The 23577-nt window shown below is 34.5% G+C and overlaps 2 protein-coding genes across 4 annotated transcripts in view; one reads left to right on the forward strand and one right to left on the reverse strand.

Annotated features, from left to right (window-relative positions):
• Nucleotides 1-205: 205 nt before the first annotated feature.
• On the reverse strand, nt 206-22492 carry LOC123552522 (glutamic acid-rich protein-like). The gene is made up of 7 exons (XM_045342238.2): nt 22333-22492; nt 19123-19305; nt 17885-17989; nt 16151-16183; nt 9109-10374; nt 4069-4127; nt 206-3182 (listed from the first exon to the last, which is right to left on the reverse strand). The coding sequence occupies exons 1-6, from the start codon at nt 22384-22386 to the stop codon at nt 4113-4115; spliced, it is 1656 nt and encodes a 551-aa protein (XP_045198173.2). The 5' UTR covers nt 22387-22492; the 3' UTR covers nt 206-3182; nt 4069-4112.
• Nucleotides 22474-23577, forward strand: part of LOC123552519 (lebercilin-like) — a 31233-nt gene continuing 30129 nt past the window's right edge. For 2 of the 3 annotated variants that reach the window (XM_053542036.1, XM_053542037.1), the window contains exon 1: nt 22474-22615. The gene's annotated coding sequence lies outside the window, so the exon portion shown is untranslated. The remainder of the gene's footprint in view (nt 22616-23577) is intronic. The other variant, XM_053542038.1, reaches the window with a different exon arrangement.

Raw genomic sequence — 23577 nt, forward strand, 5'->3', positions numbered from 1 at the left:
TAAACACTAGGAGGGAACCTGTGTAGAACCATTAACCTTCTGTAAACCAACTGCACACCCCTTCCTCTGAAAGTGTTTTACCCAGTGCGAGGTTTGAACCCAGAGCAGTGACAAGCTAGTGATTTGGCCATTTATGCTCCAAACTACCTTAAGTAATCTAGAATAAACAAACTGTAGAACAAAAAAAACAAAAACAAACACAAACTTGTTATCACATTTTTTATTTAGAGTAAATACAAATAAATGGTATTGTATGGAATGATGGGTTACACTGTACATATTGCGAGAGAGATTAGAGAAAGATGTACGGCAGTTAGCTGCTGAATTGAAACCCAGTTATGGCAAGCATGGAGACACCCTCCCAAGTTCTCCCTACATTAATCTGTATCTTAAGCTGTAATGATTTTCTGTTAGTAATGTAACAACTTGTTTATATAATATAAACTTGTTTAAGAACACTCCCATTACTATGGTGCACTCATACATATACATAAACTATTTTGTAGGTTTTGCAAGAAAGGTAAGTTTCTGGGGACTAAATACAACAAATTTTAGTAAAATCAATTTTACCCCTGAATAGGTGATCATTAATGCAAGGAACACATACCTTTATCAAAATTTGACTTCAATGAAAGTATATGAATATTTCTTTCGTGAAAACCAAAACAACTATAAAATACAAAGTTATCGGAAAGAACTTAGAAACAACAACTTATGCACTGATTAATGATATTATTGCACAAACTAAGGAATAAGACTGGTTCCCTGTCATTTCTGGAAATACTATGACAGCTGGATTGCAAATGTAAGAACTATAGTTTTTCTTTAACTTAACAAAAATTTCATATTGTTATGTTGATTTAATGATGACTAAGATATCTAAAAACATTTAATAAATTGAACAAAACTGAAATTCAAATAAATTTTGATGCTCAAAATGACTGAAATCACCCCATCAATATCAAATATATCACTTATGTATCTCAGGTAAGTTCTTTCTTGTTTGTAGACAAAATCCAAAACATTTATAACATCAGAAAATAGTACGGTCAACAGGTATTCCCAATTAGCAATTCATCTCAAAGACAAAATATTGGTGTAAAAGTATAAATTTTGGCATAAACAAAAACAACACTTAAACAAGAACACATCTTAACAAAACAAACAATACTTTAATATTCAGGTAACCATTGTTCATGATAAAATCCTCCTCCAAGATTCTTAAAAACTTTTCTCAATGTGTATGCATTGAAAGCTTCTAGAGTCGAAAAAAAAATCTCTAGAACAATGCACATTTGGCTGTCATGTTATAAACTCATTTTTTAAAAGATAAACAAACATAAATTTTAGTCTGATTGACTGTTGCAGCAGCATAATTTATTTAAAATGAGAGGAATAAAACACCCACTACAAACTTATTCTAATGAACGTGCCATGTGAATTACACACTGACTAGTAACGAAAAATGTGCCTCAAAACATGTGAAAAATCTACTTTCCTAATTTCTAACTTCTATAAGAAATGTGAAATATGTTAACGAAAACTGCAAACAGTTTACTACATTTAATCTAGCCTTCTGCTAAAGGAATTTATTTAAGGTGCGAACAGGGAAGAATGCAGGTAAGTTACAGTAGGCGGGACAATAATTACGTCTAGAAACAACATGTACAGATCTGACCGCGCATAATAAAAACATACCTACATAATATATAATGCACCACGAAACATAACAAAAAATTGTTTCCAAAAATCTTTCACCTTATAATTATCACGGTTATACGCATCATGTAATACCATATATACATAAATGCATGGCGTAGTAATAAATATGAAAGTAATCGTTACAGGTATATAGATCAATAATATAGTGATAAAAAAGTAATAAAATACACACAAATATCAAGTACAAATACTATTGCATATCTAGAGCAACTTACATCATGTAACTTCATTTCAAAATCTCATTTAACCCCATCCACAAAAACTATTGCATTACAGAGGATCACTATTTGTCTATTTTATGTTTGTGAAAGAAATTTTAAGAACTTTGTGACTGTTATATAAATACTAGTACGGTTATTGAGCCTTCCCTGTGTAATTCTCAAGTAACTGGCTTGTTAAAACTTGTGCTTTCATCTGACTTTTTCTGCATTCAATGTTTACAATTTTAAACTTTAAATAAAAATGCTTTAAATGAAATAGTTTTTTCATAATAGGCCTTCATTCTGCCATGGTAAACTGTCCATAAATAATTACTGGTACTGGTGATAAATAATTATCTATACATGTATTTTTATGAAACAGTACGACAAAATGATGGCAAAATAATAAAATGAAAAACATGTAAATTTAGCCTGTTTACAGATTTGATGTTCTTAAAACTGTAAAGAAGACATTTCACTCTGGTTTTTCATCAATCTTTAAAGAATTTAGCTACCCAAAGATCCACATGTTCCAAAATTTGAAACTAAAACAATGTGGCAGAAATAAAGGGATCTAATATTTAACTAAGCTCGAAATATGAAACATCAAACATAAATCTTTCTTCCAAGGCATGTGTCACTTTGTCCATTTATTGTAAGCTTCCTATGACTCATTCAATTTATCATCTTCTCCTAGGCCACAAAAAGTATACAAAACTAAACATCATATTGTAATGGCACTTTAAAAGATACATTTTACATTTATATTATAATGGGTGTTTAAAATATGATAAGCATTTTACAATATGTTTGTATAATCTGTTAATGCATACAAATGAATAAACATCTTCATGTTCCTGAAAATATGACTGTAAAGTTATTTCCCACTAAATGTAAAACAAATACAAAAGTTTAGAGGTTATTTGGAAAAACAGTATCTTATAATTTCATATTTCAAAAAGGCTTCACAATCTTGGGCAAATCTGGTACCTTTTTTTTTACATAACAGCATAAAATCATTCAAATATTTTTTTTTACACTTTTTTTCCACAAAATATAAAAATAACACCTCCTCTGATTGGCCGATTTAACTTAAAAGTTTCTTGTACAGGCCAATCATATGCTTCTTGACATACTAATCTTCACGAGTATTTATAGAACAGCAGTAGTTTTGTAGGACTCTGTATGTTCTGATTGGATGGCCAATGGTCCGGTTGTAGGTGTAGTTGCTCCTTTATGTATTATATATTTATGGTAAACCTGAAATGTTAAACTCATGCTTATACATATTTTTTTTTACAAGTATGTTTAAAGTTACATTATTATAGTCCCTTAAGGTACAAGAGTACTAAATAGGTAATTAAACAGCACCTCCGGGCTAGTCGGATAATGGCTGAAAGAAAAAATCCTCAATTTTCCCAGTTTACGTGGCATTTTCATGTTTTATGCCAGTTCCTGTTTTTGTTCCATTGTGGACCGATACTTGACATTTTGGTAGCTTTTGTTTGTTTGTTTTGGGTTTAACGCCATTTTTCAACAGTATTTCAGTTACCGGTATGTAACGGTGGGCAGTTAACCTATCCAGTGTTTCTGGATTCTGTACCAGTAAAAACCTGTTCTCCATAAGTAACTGCCAACTTCCCCACATGCATCAGAGGTGGAGGACAAATAATTTCAGGCACAATATCTTTTATCAAATCGTCACAGAGAACATAGGCCTCGCCCAGGGCTCAAATTCACGACCCCGAGATCCGTAGGTCTGCGCTCTCCCTATTGAGCTAAGCGGGCGGGCAACAATTTGGTAGCATTTTCAAGATTTTTTGCATTTATAGAAATGTAAACAAACCTTATTACACATGTTCACACCCACATTTTAGCTGTCAGTTTGGGAGATATTCCTATAGTGTTGAGCTCTCAAGACAAAAAATCTCCCTTAGAAGATACATGCACCCTACTTTTCTCTGTGTTTTTTTTTAGTTGATAGGTTATTTAAGAACATAAGGTTAGTGCTCCTTTTTTAAAATGGGCCTGGCTATGTGTTATAGCTCTCAAAAGGTTGTTAATTTTACATAGAACATAATATTATAGCAGGTTTATTGACTACTATATACGCTTAAGTCAGTAAAAAACATGATAGCATACATACCATTTGAATGTATGTGAAATTTTGGACAGCACCGTGTTCCATATTTAGTCGTCTTTACCCTACAAAAATCAAAACATTGTATCAAATGTTATTAAGTTTATGGAGTCAAGTTGTTGTATAACTGCATAAAATAGATTTAGAATGGTACAGATGAAAATTACACAAATATGTTGCAATTTAGAATAAAAAACATCAAAATCAAGCCGTATAATTTAACATTCATTTTTACAGGAACTGCTACACTAATTTGATAAATAAAACCATTGTATTAGCTACAAATTAAATAGATAAGATGGAGTAGTGATTGTTACCAATTTCGAACATTTCTGGAATAGAAGGCAGAATAGAATGACAAATTAACACATTGTGTAATATTTGTACAAATTGTACATTCATTTTATTTGTTGAATACCATAGTTTTATGTTATACATATACATGAAAATAGCACTACATTCCTATATGCAATTAAAAATCCCATGCAAAAATGGCTCAGCTTCAAACTCAACTGTATACAGTTGACCTACAATTTTTTGAGAATTATCACAATTAACAAGAGCTGTCATATAAGTGACAAATGCCCCAAGCATTTATGCCAAGTAATTTTAAAATCCCTTCATCGATGGCAGAGTTATGGACTGAACAAGAAACAGATCATATTACCCTTTAGAGCTAGGGGTCTGGATCTTGCGCAAGACATGTCGTCTCATTATTGGAAACATTTATGCCAAGTAATTACAAAATCCCTCGATGAATGGCAGAGTGAACCGGACATGAAACAGACCCTGTAATCTTTGACTTCTAAGTCTGACCTTGACCTTGGAGCTAGGGTCTGCGCAAGACATATCGTCTAATTATTATGGTAAACATTTATGCCATGCTATTTCAAAATCCCTTCATGGATGGCAGAGTTATGGACCATACACGAAACAGACCCTGTTAACCTTTGACCTCTAAGTGTGACTTGACCTTGGAGCTAGGAGTCTGCGCATGACACATCGTCACATTATGGTGAACATTTATGCCAAGTTATTTAAAAATCCCTTCAAGGATGGCAGAGTTATGGACCGGACACAAAACAGACCCAGTTATAACCTTTGACCTCTAAGTGTGACACCGACTTTGGAGCTAGGGGTCTGGGTCTTGCGCATGACACGTCTTCTCATTATGGTGAACATTTATGCCAAGTTATTTCAAAATCCATTTATGGATGGCAGAGATACAGCCCAGATAAGAATATACACAGGCGGATGGACAGTGCGATTTTAATATGCCCACCTTCGGCGGCACATAAAAATCCATCTTACTGAACCATGCTACATCAAGTATAAGTCAAAGTTGCTTAACTTAAATTTATCTAGTATTATTAGGCTACAACTTAAATATTGTCTTAAAAACTAACTCAATAATATATTATGCGTATAAATATTATCTATAAAACAGCAATTACCGTATTATCATTATTATACCTGATTAACACTGCACCCTTTTCATGATAAACGTTTTCAAAGGTGCCAACCACCCAAATTCCTCTACCAGTACAGACACAGAGTAATCTGACCAGAAGGACTGAGCAATGGAGAAAGCTTCCAACCCCAACACATGAGAGAGAGAGAGAAATCTTTACTTTAAATCAACAGACACAACTGTAACATGGTTCCTATGAAGAATAGCATGCATACTAGCATTTTTGTATTTTGAATGGGTAAAAAAGTCGTTTTTTAGCAGTTTTTTTACTTATAACAAGACAGTCAGTAAACCCAACTAGTAGGATATGCATGTCCTAAAACTGATAACTTCTCAACATGACTCAAAGGTGCCAGACAAAAGACATACACAATGTCACACCTGGAGATTAAACTTGTGTCTTAAAGTACATGTACAATGTATCATGTACTGACTAAAACAACCATAATTTTGAGAACAGAAAGAACAAAGTTTATAAATATTCACATCCTGATGAATGATGTATGTCATCTATCACTTAGTGAAGTAAAGAAAAAACTTTAATAACCTTAATTACATCAACTCTTTTCTACAATTTGTACTTTCAGTGATGCGAAAATGTCAAAAGTTATAGTTTTTATAAATTATATACTGATGAATATAGATTCCATTAATACAACTATTTTTTTTTTGAAGCAAAAGAAGAAAAAAAAGCCGAGTTATATGTTGAACAGCTCTTAATCATCAAAATATATGACAAACTAACTTTACATGCATGGTTTTGAAAACATTTGATTTCAAAACTTCCTTATGTTGACAGTTGTAATATAAACAAAATACTCAGTGAAAAATACACATTCACATCAGAGATAATTTTGATACCGGTTAAATTATGCATTCCAAATCTTCGCAACAGAAAAATAAAATGCTTCAGTAAACAGGACTGGTGTATCATAACCCTGACTCTGTATTCCTGTTTGATTTACAAATTACAAATTATAAATACATATTATACCACAAGTTTCACCACAACCTAGTGACTAACTTTTTTCCCTACATGCACTTTATGAAATCATTCTGATAATACAGTTATGATACAATAACTATAAAATAACATAATTATATTAAAGCCCTTCCTTCACAAGTTGCGGGCCTTTTCATTCAGTCAATCTTTAAAGTTTCAAACACACAGTTATATAAATATCTTCCAATGTAGAAAGAAAAAGGTGGTCTAAAGCATTTAAATATTACAGTCTCAAAGTCCATGCTTTGGTCAATCAAAACAAATACCAGGGATTGAAACAAAAAATTAAATGACTCACACAGCAACTTAAAAGCTGAAAAAGTCTCATGCTATGACTAAAATAATATATAGACAGTAAACTTTAAGCATGTTTCACTGAAGTTTCATTATTGATGTTAAATATCAGCAAGTGCACACAAAAGCAAATAATTCTAAATTTTGTTTTATAACTTACTCCTTGTTTTAATAGGTGCATCAGAAAGTAACAAATCTTTAAAATACAAGATTACGTAAATGTTTAAACTCAAATTTATTGCTAGTCAAGGAGGGATGGTTTTACATCTTAGAAACAAAAGGGTCATGATGACCCTGAATCGCTCACCTGAGGATATTAAACCACATGTTTCAAATGCCAAACTGATGCTAAAATATTAGAAAGTAGATCAGTAGGTCACATTTATGGTCACTGAAAGACAGTTTAAAGATTGGTGTGCAAAACTGTACATGTCATCCAAATTTCAAGGCTGGATCTTAAACTAAAGTGGTCACAAGCAAAAGTTTACGCACGGACACACGGATGACATAGACCTACTGACCTAGTTTTTGATTGCAGTTGACCCAGTTTTGAACCTGACCTAGATATCATCAAGATGAATATTCAGACCAACTTTCATACAGATAAAAATATCGCCTCTAGAGAGGTCACAAGGTTTTTCTATTATTTGACCTACTGACCTAGTTTTTGAAGGCAGTTGACACAGTTTCGAACTTGAACTAGGTATCATCAAAGTGAACATTCTGACCATTTTTCATGAAGATCCATTGAAAAATATGGCCTCTTGGGAGGTCACAAGGTTTTTCTATTATTTGACCTACTGACCTAGTTTTTGACCCCACGTGATCCAGTTTCAAACTTGACCTAGATATCATCAAGGTGAACATTCTGAACAACTTTCATAAAGATCCAATGCAAAATGTGACCTCTAGAGTGGTCACAAGCAAAAGTTTACGGACGGAGGCACACACACACACGGACGACGGACGCGGTGCGATCACAAAAGCTCACCTTGTCACCTTGTGACTGGTGAGCTAAAAAACAAGAGGACCATGATGGTCCTGAATCGCTCACCTGTCCCAACATGACCCAATTGTGAGTATGACATCATTATTTCACATAGTGACCTAGTTTTTGAGCTCATGTGACCCAGTTTTGAACTTGACCTAGATATCATCGAGATAAAAATTCTGACCAATTTTCATGAAGATCCATTTAAAAAATATGGCCTCTAGGGAGGTCACAAGGTTTTTCTATTATTTGACCTTATGACCTAGTTTTTGAAGGCACGTGACCCAGCTTCTAAACTGACCTAGATATCATCAAGGTGAACATTCTCACCAATTTTCATGAAGATCTCAGGCAAAGTATGGCCTCTAGAGAGGTCACAAGGTTTTACTATTTTTAGATCTACTGACCTAGTTTTTGATCGCACGTGACCCACTTTCGAACTTGACCTAGATGTCATCAAGGTGAACATTCTGACCAATTTTCATGAAGATCCATTGAAAAATATGGCCTCTAGAGAGGTCACAATGTTTTTCTATTTTTAGATCTAATGACCTAGTTTTTGACCGCACGTGACTCACTTTCAAACTTGACCTAGATATCATCAAGGTGAACATTCAGACCAAATTTCATGAAGATCCACTGAAAAGTGTGGCCTCTAGAGAGGTCATAAGGTTTTTCTATTTTTAGATCTACTGACCTAGTTTTTGACCGCATGTGGCCCAGTTTCGAACCTGACCTAGATATTATCAAGGTGAACATTCTGACCAATTTTCATGAAGTTCCATTGAAAAATTTGGCCTCTAGGGAGGTCACAAGGTTTTTCTATTTTTAGACCTACTGACCTAGTTTTGGACCGCACGAGATCCAGTTTTGAAACTGAACTAGATATCATCAAGATAAACATTCTGACCAACTTTCATAAAGATCCCATGAAAAATGTAACCTCTAGAGTGGTCACAAGCAAAGGACGCACGCACACACGAACAGACAGACGCCATGTGATCACAAAAGCTCACCTTGTCACTTTGTGACTGGTGAGCTAAAAACAATTTAGGACCTTTTGCATTCTTATTTCGCAACCATAAAAAATTGAACACTACCTTATACACATAAACTAGTGTTAAAACAGGAAAAAATATTTTATGGCTGATGTGAAATGTATTCCTATTAATTTGGGTTGGCTAAAGAAGCATGATAAGTGATTCTTGTTACCATTCAATAAACTGTTAATGAAATAAAATTTTGGTTCCACAGCACATCTAGTGCATGCAGGAAAGTCATATCTACCAAAGTGGCCCAGAAATCTTCTTCATCATCATCATCATCAGCTTTTTTCTCCTCTTCTGCTTTAGGTTCCTCTGTCTTTTCTTCTGGTTTTGGTTCTTCACCCTTTTCTTCTACTTTTGTTTCCTCCTTCTTTTCTTCATCCTTTGTCTGTTCTTTTTCTTCAGTTTCTTTTGACTCTTCTTTCTTTTCTTCTGATTTCTGTTCATCTTTTGAAACTGTAGTGTCATCTTCTGCTGTTTTCTCTTTGGAATCTTCTTTTTCGTCTTCTTTCTTTGCTGATGAATCTTTTGTATCATCTTCAATTTTGGCACCTGTTGAGTCTTCTGTTTTCTCCTCAGGTTTGCTATCATCAGCTTCATCTTCTTTCTTCTCTTCTTTAGTTTCTTCAGATTTTTTCTCTTCTTTAGTTTCTTCAGCTTTTTTCTCTTCTGTCACTTCTTCAGCTGTTGATGATTCTTTTGATTTTGCTTCTTCTTTCACCTTTTCTTCCTTGCTCTCTTCCTTGTTTTCTGCTTCTTTTTTCTCTTCCTCTGTAGATTCAAAAGCTGCCCAAGGATCTTCCTCGGCATCCTCATCATAGTCCTTTTTCCTCTTAAAAACAAGAGGTTTCTTTAAATCTTCAGATTCTTCAGTTTTCTTTTCTTCCTCTGCTTTGCTTTCTTCTTTGACCTCTTCTTTTTTCTCATCTTTTTTGCTATCCTCATCACCTTTCTTAGGCTCTTCCTCTTTACTTTCCTCTTTAACTTCTTCTTCATTTGTTTCAAAAGCTGCCCATGGGTCTTCCTCTTCATCTTCATCATAGTCTTTTTTCATCTTAAACACCAAAGGCTTTTTTATATCAGAAGCTGTTTCAGCTTTTTCTTCCTCTTTTTTACCTTTAGTTTCTTTATCGTCTTCTTTCTTTTCTTCTGTTTTAGTTTCTTTTTCCTTGTCATCTTTCTTGGCTTCCTCTTCCTTAGCTTCATCTTTTGTTTCTTCTTCTGTTGTTTCGAAAGCTGCCCAAGGATCTTCATCTTCGGCCTCATCATAATCTTTTTTCATTTTGAACACTAGTGGTTTGTCTTTCTTCTCTTCTTCAACTTTTTCTTCTTTCTTTTCTTCCTCTTTCTTCTCTGCATCCTTCTTAGCATCAGTTTCATCCTTCTTTACATCCTCTTTCTTTTCTTCTTCCTTCTTTCTATCTTCCTCAGCAACTTCTTCTATAGTTTTGTCTTTGTCTTCAGTTTCTTTCTCTCCTTCATCTGCCTTTAGTTTTTCTTCATCCTCCTGAAATAACAAAATTCGTGCTACAGATCAGTTTGATTATAGTGTGAACAGTAATAATGTTTAACAAATAATTTCTGAACTTAGTTTGAAAAAGATGTAATCATCTCTCACTTATTTTGTCACTGAAAGAAGAACAAGAGCTCATAGAACACGAAATGCCCCCCTTGATGCATTCAGTAAATGCACAAGGGACAGAAATTATTAGGTCACTGTGCACAAAAGTTCTACGGTTCTTGGTCAAAGTGACCTTGACCTTTGACCTATTGACCTCAAAATCAATAGGGGTCGTCTGCTGGTCATGATCAACCTCCCTATTAAGTTTCGTGATCCTAGGCCCAAGCATTCTCAAGTTATCATCCAGACACATTTTAACTGTTCCAGGTCACTGTGACCTTGACCTTTCACCTACTGACCTCAAAATCTTTAGGGGTCATTTGCTGGTCAGGACCAACCTCCCTTTTAACTTTTGTGATCCTAGGTCCAAGTGTTCTTGAGTTATCATCCGGAAACCATTAAACTGTTCCTGGTCACTGTGACCTTGACCTTAGACCTACTGACCTCGAAATCAATAGGGGTCATCTGCTGGTCATGACCAGCCTCCCTATCAACTTTCATGAATCTAGGCCCAAGTGTTCTTGAGTTATCATCCGGAAACCATTTAACTGTTCTAGGTCACTGTGACCTTGACCTTTGACCTACTGATCTCAAAATCTATAGGGGTCATCTGCTGGTTATGACCAACCATCCTATCAACTTTCATGATCCTAGGCCCAAGCGTTCTTGAGTTATCATCCAGAAACGGACTGGTCTACATACAGACTGACAGACCAACCACCAACGACAGACCGACAGCTGCAAAACAATATACCCGAAGGGTATCTTCGAAGGGGGGCATAAAAATATACCCAGTACAGTTCATTTCATTGTTCTCAACACTATTAAGGTTTGTTTGTATTAACTATAGATATGTAGTGTTACATAATGGTACAAAAATATGTAAGTGCACGCTATATGTCAATTAATCTACAACACAACCAAACATATTCGAAATACATTAAACATGAATAAAGTGTTAGTTAAGTATGTGTTAATGGCACAAATACACAAATACAGTTCCTCAAAATGTTCTTTAACTAATTAATTAACACAACATATTTTCTTGCTCATACAGTCACACATAAGTTTTGTTAGTATTTAATCAACTTCTTTTTGTTATATTAACTTGTAACAATACTTACTTTGTTGCACTTTTCAACACATGCAGGTTGTTCAATGGTAAACACACGCACGGAACATCTGGCTCATGCACGAAACCAGTATATCATGCAGAATATTCTATTTGCAAAAATGTTTTCCATACTAATTAACTTCATACCTATAACGTATACTAGTATCTGATAAATGGAATAGTGTCCAAATGTTTGAACAAATCCCAACCTAAAGCTGAGCTTAAGTAATTGTTTTTTCTAAAATCTTTCCATTACACTTATCTTCTATGATCTTGGAAGGGCCCATTTTTTGACTTTAACACGACCAACACATTGGGCTTAAAAAGTTAATTTTTTCTAACTAAATGCAAAATTTTGGTAAAATCATTTATAATATTTTGTATTCAAAGAGTCTAAACTTTGGAAGCTGAGGTTTACAAGTGGGAGATTTTTTACTGATTTTAAACCTTGAACTTACTGGGGAGTGCTTTAATGTCACTGGTACAATCAATGCAGAAAAATAATCCTGCTAATTGTATAAGATATCCAGTACTTGGTTGTACTTGAGGAACTGGTAAGTCAGGCATGCTCTGAATTCTGTACTGTGCTCATGCTTCAAACATGGTACAAAGCTTGGTTAGAAACAATACTGGACAAATGGAACTGGATAATGGTTGGAAGGGAGCTCATGCTACCTGAAACTTGGTAGGTAAGAAAGGGACAGTTAAAGCTGGGTTCTAGGTCACAAAATGAACTCTAGTCATGCTGTGGAGGCCATTCTGTTACATTTTTCTATTTAAACATGACAGAATGATGCAAGAATCAGTTTTGAAATACATGAACATGCATTGTGTATTCACTCTTTTGCACAACTGCTTGTTTTCATATTATTTTTTGTGTTTCTTTTAAAAATAAAGAAATGAAAAAATTAAACAGATAACAAATTCAGTATGTTAATAGCTGAAATGTACACCTTATTCATGAATACTGCATCATTCTTCTAAGAATTAATTCTATTAAACAGTAAAAAATGTATTAAACAGCTGGTCAAGGGAGCAAAAGTCTGATTGCTAAAGCAGCTAGTGGCTTTTAAAATTTATGTCAATTTGGGAAGTAAGATGTCTGGCAGCTTAAAGCAAATGGCAGCTTAATTAATACAGGTGACGACTAATTTAAAAGCTGATTCAATTGTGTTGACAATTTTCCTGATTACTTTAACACAAAGACAAATTGGTAAAATTTACCTTAAAGTTGTATCAATAATATAAATACAGAAATATCTGTGACAGTACTGAAGCAGGACATAAATACAGTAGAAATATCTGTGACAGTACTGAAGCAGGACATAAATACAGCAGAAATATCTATGACAGTACTGAAGCAGGACATAAATACAGCAGAAATATCTATGACAGTACTGAAGCAGGACATAAATACAGCAGAAATATCTATGACAGTACTGTATCTATGACAGTACTGAAGCAGGACATAAATACAGCAGAAATATCTATGACAGTACTGAAGCAGGACATAAATACAGCAGAAATATCTATGACAGTACTGAAGCAGGACATAAACAATACAGTAGAAATATCTATGACAGTACTGAAGCAGGACATAAACAATACAGTAGAAATATCTATGATAGTACTGAAGCAGGACATAAATACAGCAGAAATATCTATGATAGTACTGAAGCAGGACATAAATACAGCAGAAATATCTATGATAGTACTGAAGCAGGACATAAACAATACAGTAGAAATATCTATGATAGTACTGAAGCAGGACATAAACAATACAGTAGAAATATCTATGATAGTACTGAAGCAGGACATAAAAAATACAGTAGAAATATCTATGATAGTACTGAAGCAGGACATAAACAATACAGTAGAAATATCTATGATAGTACTGAAGCAGGACATAAACAATACAGTAGAAATATCTATGACAGTACTGAAGCAGGACATAAATACAGCAGAAATATCTATGACAGTACTGAAGCAGGACATAAACAATACAGTAGAAATATCTATGACAGTACTGAAGCAGGACATAAACAATACAGTAGAAATATCTATGACAGTACTGAAGCAGGACATAAACAATACAGTAGAAATATCTATGACAGTACTGAAGCAGGACATAAACAATACAGTAGAAATATCTATGACAGTACTGAAGCAGGACATAAACAATACAGTAAAAGAAAATCTATGACAGTACTGAAAGCAGGACATAAACAATACAGTAGAAATATCTATGATAGTACTGAAGCAGGACATAAACAATACAGTAGAAATATCTATGACAGTACTGAAGCAGGACATAAACAATACAGTAGAAATACCTATGACAGTACTGAAGCAGGACATAAATACAGCAGAAATATCTATGATAGTACTGAAGCAGGACATAAACAAGGTGTGTCCACCAGTATTTTTTTTTTTCAAAATGGGTGTGCCGATATATCTATGACAGTACTGAAGCAGGACATAAACAAGGTGTGTCCACCAGTATTTTTTTTTTTCAAAATGGGTGTGCCGATATATCTATGACAGTACTGAAGCAGGACATAAACAAGGTGTGTCCACCAGTATTTTTTTTTTTCAAAATGGGTGTGCCGATATATCTATGACAGTACTGAAGCAGGACATAAACAAGGTGTGTCCACCAGTATTTTTTTTTTCAAAATGGGTGTGCCGATATATCTATGACAGTACTGAAGCAGGACATAAACAAGGTGTGTCCACCAGTATTTTTTTTTTTCAAAATGGGTGTGCCGATATATCTATGACAGTACTGAAAGCAGGACATAACAAGGTGTGTCCACCAGTATTTTTTTTTTTTCAAAATGGGTGTGCCGATATATCTATGACAGTACTGAAGCAGGACATAAACAAGGTGTGTCCACCAGTATTTTTTTTTGCAAAATGGGTGTGCCGATATATCTATGACAGTACTGAAGCAGGACATAAACAAGGTGTGTCCACCAGTTTTTTTTTTTGCAAAATGGGTGTGCCGATATATCTATGACAGTACTGAAGCAGGACATAAACAAGGTGTTGTCCACCAGTTATTTTTTTTTTCAAAATGGGTGTGCCGATATATCTATGACAGTACTGAAGCAGGACATAAACAAGGTGTGTCCACCAGTATTTTTTTTTTCAAAATGGGTGTGCCGATATATCTATGACAGTACTGAAGCAGGACATAAACAAGGTGTGTCCACCAGTATCTTTTTTTTTCAAAATGGGCGTGCCGATATATCTATGACAGTACCGAAGCAGGACATAAACAAGGTGTATCCACCAGTATTTTTTTTTTCAAAATGGGTGTGCCGATATATCTATGACAGTACCGAAGCAGGACATAAACAAGGTGTGTCCACCAGTATTTTTTTTTTTCAAAATGGGTGTGCCGATATATCTATGACAGTACCGAAGCAGGACATAAACAAGGTGTGTCCACCAGTATTTTTTTTTTTCAAAATGGGTGTGCCGATATATCTATGACAGTACCAAAGCAGGACATAAACAAGGTGTGTCCACCAGTATTTTTTTTTTTTCAAAATGGGTGTGCCGATATATCTATGATAGTACTGAAGCAGGACATAAGCAAGGTGTGTCCACCAGTATTTTTTTTTTTTCAAAATGGGTGTGCCGATATATCTATGATAGTACTGAAGCAGGACATAAACAAGGTGTGTCCACCAGTATTTTTTTTTTTCAAAATCGGTGTGCCGATATATCTATGATAGTACTGAAGCAGGACATAAACAAGCTGTGTCCACCAGTATTTTTTTTTTTTCAAAATGGGTGTGCCGATATATCTATGATAGTAATGAAGCAGGACATAAACAAGGTGTGTACACCAGTATTTTTTTTTTCAAAATGGGTGTGCCTATATTTACCAAAAGTTGCAGCACCATCTTAAGTGCACTTAAAAAAAAAATTTCTGTTAAAGAAATTTATCTATACAATATTACGTCATTACTATAAACACATACCCTGCATTCCAAAATGTTACAGTAAAAAGTCTGAACACTACTGAACTGTGCACCCTTAAACTACAAGCAGACTCTAACTTAACATACATGTATTTCAAAACTGAAACTGTATTTCTTGCTTGTCCTTACATGTATGTTCCACATGGGAAGATTACCGGTACTGTACTTAAGGTTATAAAGTAGTGACTGGAGACCAATCTCAGAATGCAACTTTGTCATTGGTTAATTTCAAAAACAACCAAGTATGGCTTGTATTTTGAGACTGGTCTCCAAGCTCAGCTTTATAGCCTTAGATTCAATTTACAACAAGAAAAACTTTTAATATTTAGTTACAACATATAAGTTTTATAACCCAACCCTTTTGCAAAGGCCTTAGTTAAACAAGTGAATGAAGTATTGCCATGTAATACAAAGTCCTCTACTGGAAGGCACCTAATTTTCTCTACTGCAGTCCCCGAAACTGGTTTTCTAATTACACACAGGTGCAAAGTGTATACATAGTTGTGGTGAGCATGAGGGGCCCATGTGGAACATATTGACACCAGAGTAATACCACTACCTTGTTTTTTTCTTCTCCCTCTTCCTCCTCCTAAACAGAGGGGTAAAATATCATGGGATGGTCAATACGAGGTAAAGTAAAAGGATAGACATTTGGAAAGACTGCCAGAATAATTGTGGCTGGTTCGTGGAAAGATTGCAAGAATAATTGTGGCTGGTTCTAGCCGTACTTGAAGCAAAGTCAGGATAAATTAGCAATGATAAAAACAAGCAAGTTATAGACAGGCTCACAACAGTGGTAATTTCTTTGAAGTACTGGCTGCACAACCTAAAGTTTGAAGTTTAAAACCATAATTTGAGCCGTGCCATGAGAAAACCAACATAGTGGGTTTGTGACCAGCAAGGATCCAGTCTGGTCAGGATCCATGCTGTTCGCTAATGGTTTCTCTAATAAAAATATTCTTTGAAAGCGAACAGCATGGATCCTGACCAGACTGCGTGGATGCGCAGGCTGGTCTGGATCCATGCTGGTCGCAAACCCACGATGTTTTCTCATGGCACGGCTCATATAAAGATCACAATGTAGACTATGTAAGATCTAGTTCTGGACAGGAGAGTAACACAACAGGCTACAAGCTGTCTTCACAATCCAGAATGGCACTCAGTTTGCAAAGTAGCAAAAGAAAGAGAAAAACAAGAGCTGTCACAGGAGACAGCGCGCTCGACTATTTCGATGCTGGATAGTGAAACTGGGCACAACTGAGGAAACTGGAGCCGTCATAGGAGTGTTTAATGACTCCAATGGTGGATGAAGATATTGCACAATAGTTTGAGTCTGTATAAAAAATACTTTGATGTCGGGGCGAGTAGGACAGCTCTCCATACTTCGTATAGTTGAACTAAAAACTGCTTCCTTAATATTCATCTGATTGAATCCACTTGTTTGTAGTTGGGGTGCTATATTTTCTGGTCCTTTGGCACATTGAATTTTACTGTAATAGAATTCTGTTTGCTAGTTGGAGTGGTTGTGGTTTCGAGTGGTGCAAATTTCATTACCTCTCATGAACAAACACAATTAAACCAAGTCTACTATGATTTTGCTTGGCTGCATTCTCAGATTCCAAAGGATCTTATACATTTAATTATAGATATAACACTGAGAAATAATGAAAGCAGTAAAATCTAGTATTGAATAGTCGTAAAAAATTAAAAACCTCTTCTAAAAGCCTTGATTCTTTACTACTTTTAGTACACTGATTTTGTAATTTACAGAATAACACTGCAGAAACTTATACACAATTGTCCTCCACTGCAGAATTGTGTTTTCAACAATTTTGAAAGAATTTCATACTTTTTACCAAAATACTGTCACTAAAATGTCCTTCCCAGAGACAGAACAGCATAAAAATACTCCGCCTCCCCCCACCCACCCTCCACGAGCCAAAACATCATAAATATACTTCCCTGAGACGGAACACAGGTGGCAGTAATATACCTAGCAATGGCTCATTGTCACAGGGGCAAAACATATTCAAAATGACTTTTTGGCATTTATTTCCCCCCAAAAATTATCATTCTAAACAATATATTTAAAAGTATATGGCTCATGGACCCATACTGTATCGTATGTACATCACTTCTTTCTGTGCTCTGAGACAGAACAGAACAGAACTTTATAAATACATTTCTGGCAGATAGAACTTTATAAATATATTTTTTGAGATAGAACATCACTAATATATTTCCCTGAGATAAAACATCATAAATATACCAAACAAACTGAAATACAAACCCCTGTCACTTCCACCTGTGCCTGTGATACTTCTGTTTTTGGGGCAAGTTTAAAGAAAGCATCACCGGCTTCATCTTCAAGAGCCTCAGAAAACTGGTCATAATCCTGAAATAGAAATGTTCAATCAATATTATCAGACAATAATCGGGTAATGCAACATTATAAATGTTACAACTGTAAGTATAAAACAATAGCTAATTTGAATGTACCTACATCACCCCTATATGCTTAAAATTTCTAATACTGAATTATGACTATTTTCAGCAAAGTAAAGATCACTAAGAGCTGTTTGTAAAACACATATGCCCCAACCACTATGATGGCATGCTGAAGGCTAGTGTGTATGCAATTCTGTATGGTGTGACTTTGGCTTTTCACCAAATAACCTCAGAAACTCCAGAAATCATCTACTGACTCCAGGCAATCATCCTAAGAAGTTTGACAGCCAAACACATCTTAAAGTAGAAATGATCTTCAGTTTTTCAGATTACTGTAACTTTGAGCTTTGTCCTACTGATCCCCTAAAAACAATACAGTTCATCTACTGACCACAGGCAATCATCCTATGTTTTCAGGACTGTAGGTCAAAACGTTCTTAGTTGCAAGGTCTGCGTGACCTTGACCCAATAAGCAGTACAGAATGAATAGAACTTACCATCACCTATTGTACTCAGTACCCAACAAATGTTCTCTAGTTTGTTTGGACTGACAGATAGACAGACGCACATGCCATCACATAATACGTCCGTTTTTTAAAACAGGCATATAAAAAGGAATTGTCAGTGACCACTTGCACTATTCGTACGACATTTTTGCTGAAGCAATCAAGCTGTTGGTGTTTCATTTTTATGACAAATTAGTTAATGGATTTATTTGGACTTTTCCCTATTACATATAATCCAATCAAAATGACCTTTCTAACAACTGTTTAGACATGTTGATCCACTAAATCCGAAATGTGTTTTTTCATAAATTTCAGCTCTTACTTTATTATTTTATATCATTATTTTAACGGTGTCCAGACCTTTTAAAATTTTAAAGGTTCCCTTAGTGAAATTTTAAAACCCAAAATGTAGTTTTCCCTACATAAAATTCTGAATTTTTGTTGAAGTTTTACAAACATATCTGTTAAAATTTCGAAATCAGTACACCGCCAGATCTCTGGACTGTTACAATCTGCCTGTCTAAATCAAAGTCCTGATCTGCCTCTAGAATTAATTTGCTAGTTTTGTACTTACTCCAAGGTATTCACCTCCGTAAAACACCTGTGGAGGTAATGGTGTTTTTCCTGAAGGTGATTTTGCATTTTCTCTCATAAATTGCTTGTCATCCTCTTTAGTTGGGTCAGAAATATCTATTTGTTCGAAAGGAATTTTTCTTGAAGTTAAATAATCCATTATATGTTGCTGATGTTTCCTCAACTGTAATAAAAAAATAACATTTTTATTACACATCTAAATATACAGCTACTTCACTGTAGGTGAGTAATACAGAGATTACTTACATGCATTTAATGTAATAATATATGCATATGCATAGGATATATATACTGCACATAACACAAGAAATACATTCTGCAAATATTAATGTCGATGCATTTTTCTTGCACACCAGACTGGAATTTCTGGTGATTTCATCGGTGTTGAAAAACACCATCTTTAACCCCAAGACGTAAGATGACTCTCATGCTCTTAATGACGTATAACAAACTACATCTCGGCAAATAGCTTATTACTAATGCTAATGTTACATTGTTAAAACATCCGACTCAAAATAAAGATTCTTGTATCTTGTACATCTTTGTAGTAATTGTGATTTTACATAAAACCAGATAAAAATCAAAATACTGCCATAGTTCCTCTTTGTTTCTTACAATATATTTCCCCGATTCAAAAAAAGTTATTTTACGAAAACAACAAAGTTTCACTGCAGATGATAAAACAAAACAGGAACTATTACGTTGGGTCTGTTTTTGAAACGTTATGATGTACTTCCTATTACGTATGTTAAGTTCCTGCTCTTTGTTATTGTGCTATTGTAAGAAAAAGGTGCTATAAGAAAGTCATTTGTTTGAATTTATTTTTACTATTTACCCCTCGCAAAACACAAGACTATACTGGTCTCAAATTTATGTAGAACTAATATCATGAATATTTCACTAATAAATCTATCTAAAACAAATAACTTCCTATAATGTAATCAGCTGCTGGAAGAACCTTGATACAGTCGTCAGGAATGAAAACAGCATTTTCAATATGGCGGCCAATTAACCGGTTCGGTTCGGTTTCTTACAAAAGATTAACTGGTTTCAAAATTTTGAAATCGTCCCAGCCCTAATATACATACATACACATATATGTGTGTTCGTGACTTTTCTTTTGTTACAGAAAGGGTAATGCTAAATATGATCAAAAATATGTTGTATTTTTGTAAGCTAAAACCATTTATGTTTGACCCATATGTACTAAGGTTAATGTTCGTGTCTGTACTTAATCAATATATTTTTGTTTGTTCTTGGTTATTTAATGACATCACTTTGTTTTTCAATGTTTTACAATATCTATATATAGTTTTTCATGTTTCAAAATAAAGTGCTACTGTAATGTTCTTTTTCTTTTTTGCATTGATTGATTTTGATATAAAATCATTGGATAGATGTATCTTTTCTTAAAAAAGTTAAAACTTTTAGAAACTGAAAGTAATAAGTTTTAAAAATTCCACCTATCAGATCTGTCAAATATGAAATATTTTACTTTTATACAAAATTTCTTATTGAATTGTTCATTAAGCCATTTCTTATAGAACGTTCTGTTGAAAAACATGAAAAACAAAATTTTGCAACTTCATTTGGCCTTGTGGAATTTACTGGAAATGAGTATCATTCAATATAACGTATGTATCTTACACTGTACCTTCTGAGTGTCTTTTTCTTATATTCTGGCCTGTTTGGGTCCACAGACTTCAGATGTTGACTATTGAAATATTGTTCTATCAAATAAAAACACTCAAAAACCATTTGAAGATTGGTATTTTTCAACTATTTTTATTTCTAAATTTAACAAGTTAGAATCAATGGACACAAATTTTATCCTTCTGCTGTCTGTTTCATACACCAGTAAAACGAGATCTCATTCAGTTACAATATGATGTTGGCGAGATTTGCTCTATATATGCCTTTCAAGTTGCCGATTTTTTATTTTTATAGCTCTTTGCTAAATTATATTAAACGACTGAATTCGGATACATGTATATCTACTTGTAAATAATTTCATTAGTCAAAATCAATTTAACAGAAAATGACTGCTATTTTTTTTTTTTTTGGGGGGGGGGGGGGGGGGGGGGGGGGGAAGCGAGCAGGGGTGACTGGATGAGGGTACAAAACATCACATGTTGATTATAAATATTTATGGAAAATTAAAAATAAAAAAAAATTGGGGGGGGGGGGGGGGGGGGGGGGATGCATGCTTGAGGTGGTGGGCATGACTGGGTGGAGGAGTGAGGTTGGGGAGCGGTACAACTTTGCATGTTGATAAATATTCATGGAAGGTTTGAAAAAAAAAAAATTTATAATAAATGTTCATGGAAAAGAATGAAAGAAGTTTAATGAAATTCTACCAATTGGTTGGTTTGTTACATACAAATCTGTAGATACTACTAGATTTTTAAACAATAAAGGGCAATAACTCTAAGGAAAATTGACCAATTAAAAAAAAATGACAGGCATCATCAAAGTAAGTTAGTTCATATTTATTTCAAGTTTCATGAAATTCTACCAGCTTGTTACTGAGAAATGGCTGCAGACGTGGATTTTTCATTAAATCAAGGGCAATAGCTCTAAGGGAAAATGAGCAATCAAAAAAAACTTGACGGGCATCATAACAGTATGTTAGTGCATGTTTATTTCAAGTTTTATGAAATTCTACCAAATAGTTACTGAGAAATGGCTGTGGACGGACATTTTTGGGCATTTTTCATTAAATCAAGGGCAATAACTCTAAGGAAAATTGACCAATCAAAAAAAAAACTTGACGGGCATCATCGCATTATGTTGGTGCATGTTTATTTCAAGTTTCATGAAATTCTACCTGATAGTTACTGAGAAATGGCTGTGGACGGACGTGACCGACGGACAACGCCATTTCAATACCCCCCTCCCGATTTCATCGGCGAGGGATAACAAACTGTATACGTCGGATAAGTTCGACTACCCACTGTAGATATTGGAGATTATCTCTCAATTTTCTCTCTGGTAGAAGAGTTTTAGGTCTCTTTTTCTAAATAATGAATATGGTGCATGATAAAGCATAGAACGAATTTAGGATTGCATATAGATAAACTGTTGCCTAACTTGTGACTTTACCATATAAGGAAGTAACAACTCATCCACCATGTCATGCTGCACCAAGTTTTGTTGGATAAAATGGAATTTTTTAAAGACAAAAACCTACCGTTGCATTGCTAACAACTGATGACAAGTACAACTTGATAATGTTGTCACCCATTTTTATAATACAATTGTACTAATCACAGAGGATGTAGAAGAAACTGACAGATGCAATACACACTGGAATCAGTGACGAATCTTTACTTCCGGGTGTGTAAAACGTCACGAATTCCTGTGTAGGTTTGCTTGTTGCTGTGGAGGTAAACAAACGCATACCGGTGTACACACGTCTTTCTACTTTCGACATACCAATATTTTGGGATATAGCAGCTATAAACAGATGCGAGGTATATTGGAAATTAAAACTAAATGATTTTTCTTTTGAAAGAAACTGGCATAGTGTATGTCAAATTTACACTCAATGAGAACAGTTCTACATGTAGAATCTACCAGTAGAACTTAGAAGTGTGTTTAACAGAAGTATTGGGTCTGTTGGATAGGATTAGGAAGTCAGAATCTTATTTAGACTTACTTGCCCGTTTTTGCAAAGAGCTATTTTAAACTTGTCCATATAATGGTTAAATACAGTTAAATAAGGTCCGAATGGGGGCCGTCCGAATGGACTCTGGGACAAGCTGGCAGTTTGGACAGTTGATTTCACTGCTCCTGCTCAAAGGGATCTGCTTTCCATTAATGTCAAACCCCTCATGGGGACATAGACATTTGGCGCGTCAAACAACAAATAATAATATGAAAGTAGGTGCTACCTAAAAGGCAGAGCTCCCATGAAAAATCACCAGTGCCCATTAAAAATTAAAGGAGTGGTGCTGGAATTATCTGGAATTATGGATTCGTTTAGGAAGTTTATGTTCTTTAGATCTATTAAAATTATTAATGATAATTCATGATTTCTGAATGCATGTTTTAGACTGCATCAAGATTAATTCTCGACATGTGAAAACTCTACAAATATTCTGTATATAATCAAAAGAAAGTTTGGTATAGATTAACATCTGCACCAAGATAAAGAAAAAAAACGTATTTGAATAATTTCTGTTATTCTTATTAAAACGCACTGCATCAACAATTTTACATAACTTATTATCATACTGGAAACCAGTCACAAAATGATAACTGCTTCAAATTGAAAAGCTTGAACACTGAAAATTTCAAACCTAACAGAATCTCATCAGGCCAAAGGAATTCTGTGTCTTTGCGTGTGAATATTGGGCAATGAGGACTTAATGTAAAAAGTTAATGTTCCAATTCCAAATTTAATTACATTAGACTTTAGTTATACAATATTTTC

Source organism: Mercenaria mercenaria, chromosome 4 (genome assembly GCF_021730395.1).
Source record: "Mercenaria mercenaria strain notata chromosome 4, MADL_Memer_1, whole genome shotgun sequence".
NCBI lineage: Eukaryota > Metazoa > Mollusca > Bivalvia > Venerida > Veneridae > Mercenaria > Mercenaria mercenaria.

Bases quoted from the DNA above. Each gene is read 5' to 3' on its own strand.
- LOC123552522 (XM_045342238.2), bottom strand. From the start codon at position 22,386: ATGGGTGACAACATTATCAAGTTGTACTTGTCATCAGTTGTTAGCAAT. The intron at 16,184-17,884 runs GTTTGTATTTCA...CCCTCTGTTTAG, and splicing joins CACAGGTGGAAGTGACAGGG to GAGGAGGAAGAGGGAGAAGA. The intron at 10,375-16,150 runs GTGGTATTACTC...TTGTTATTTCAG, and splicing joins GAGAAGAAAAAAACAAGGTA to GAGGATGAAGAAAAACTAAA.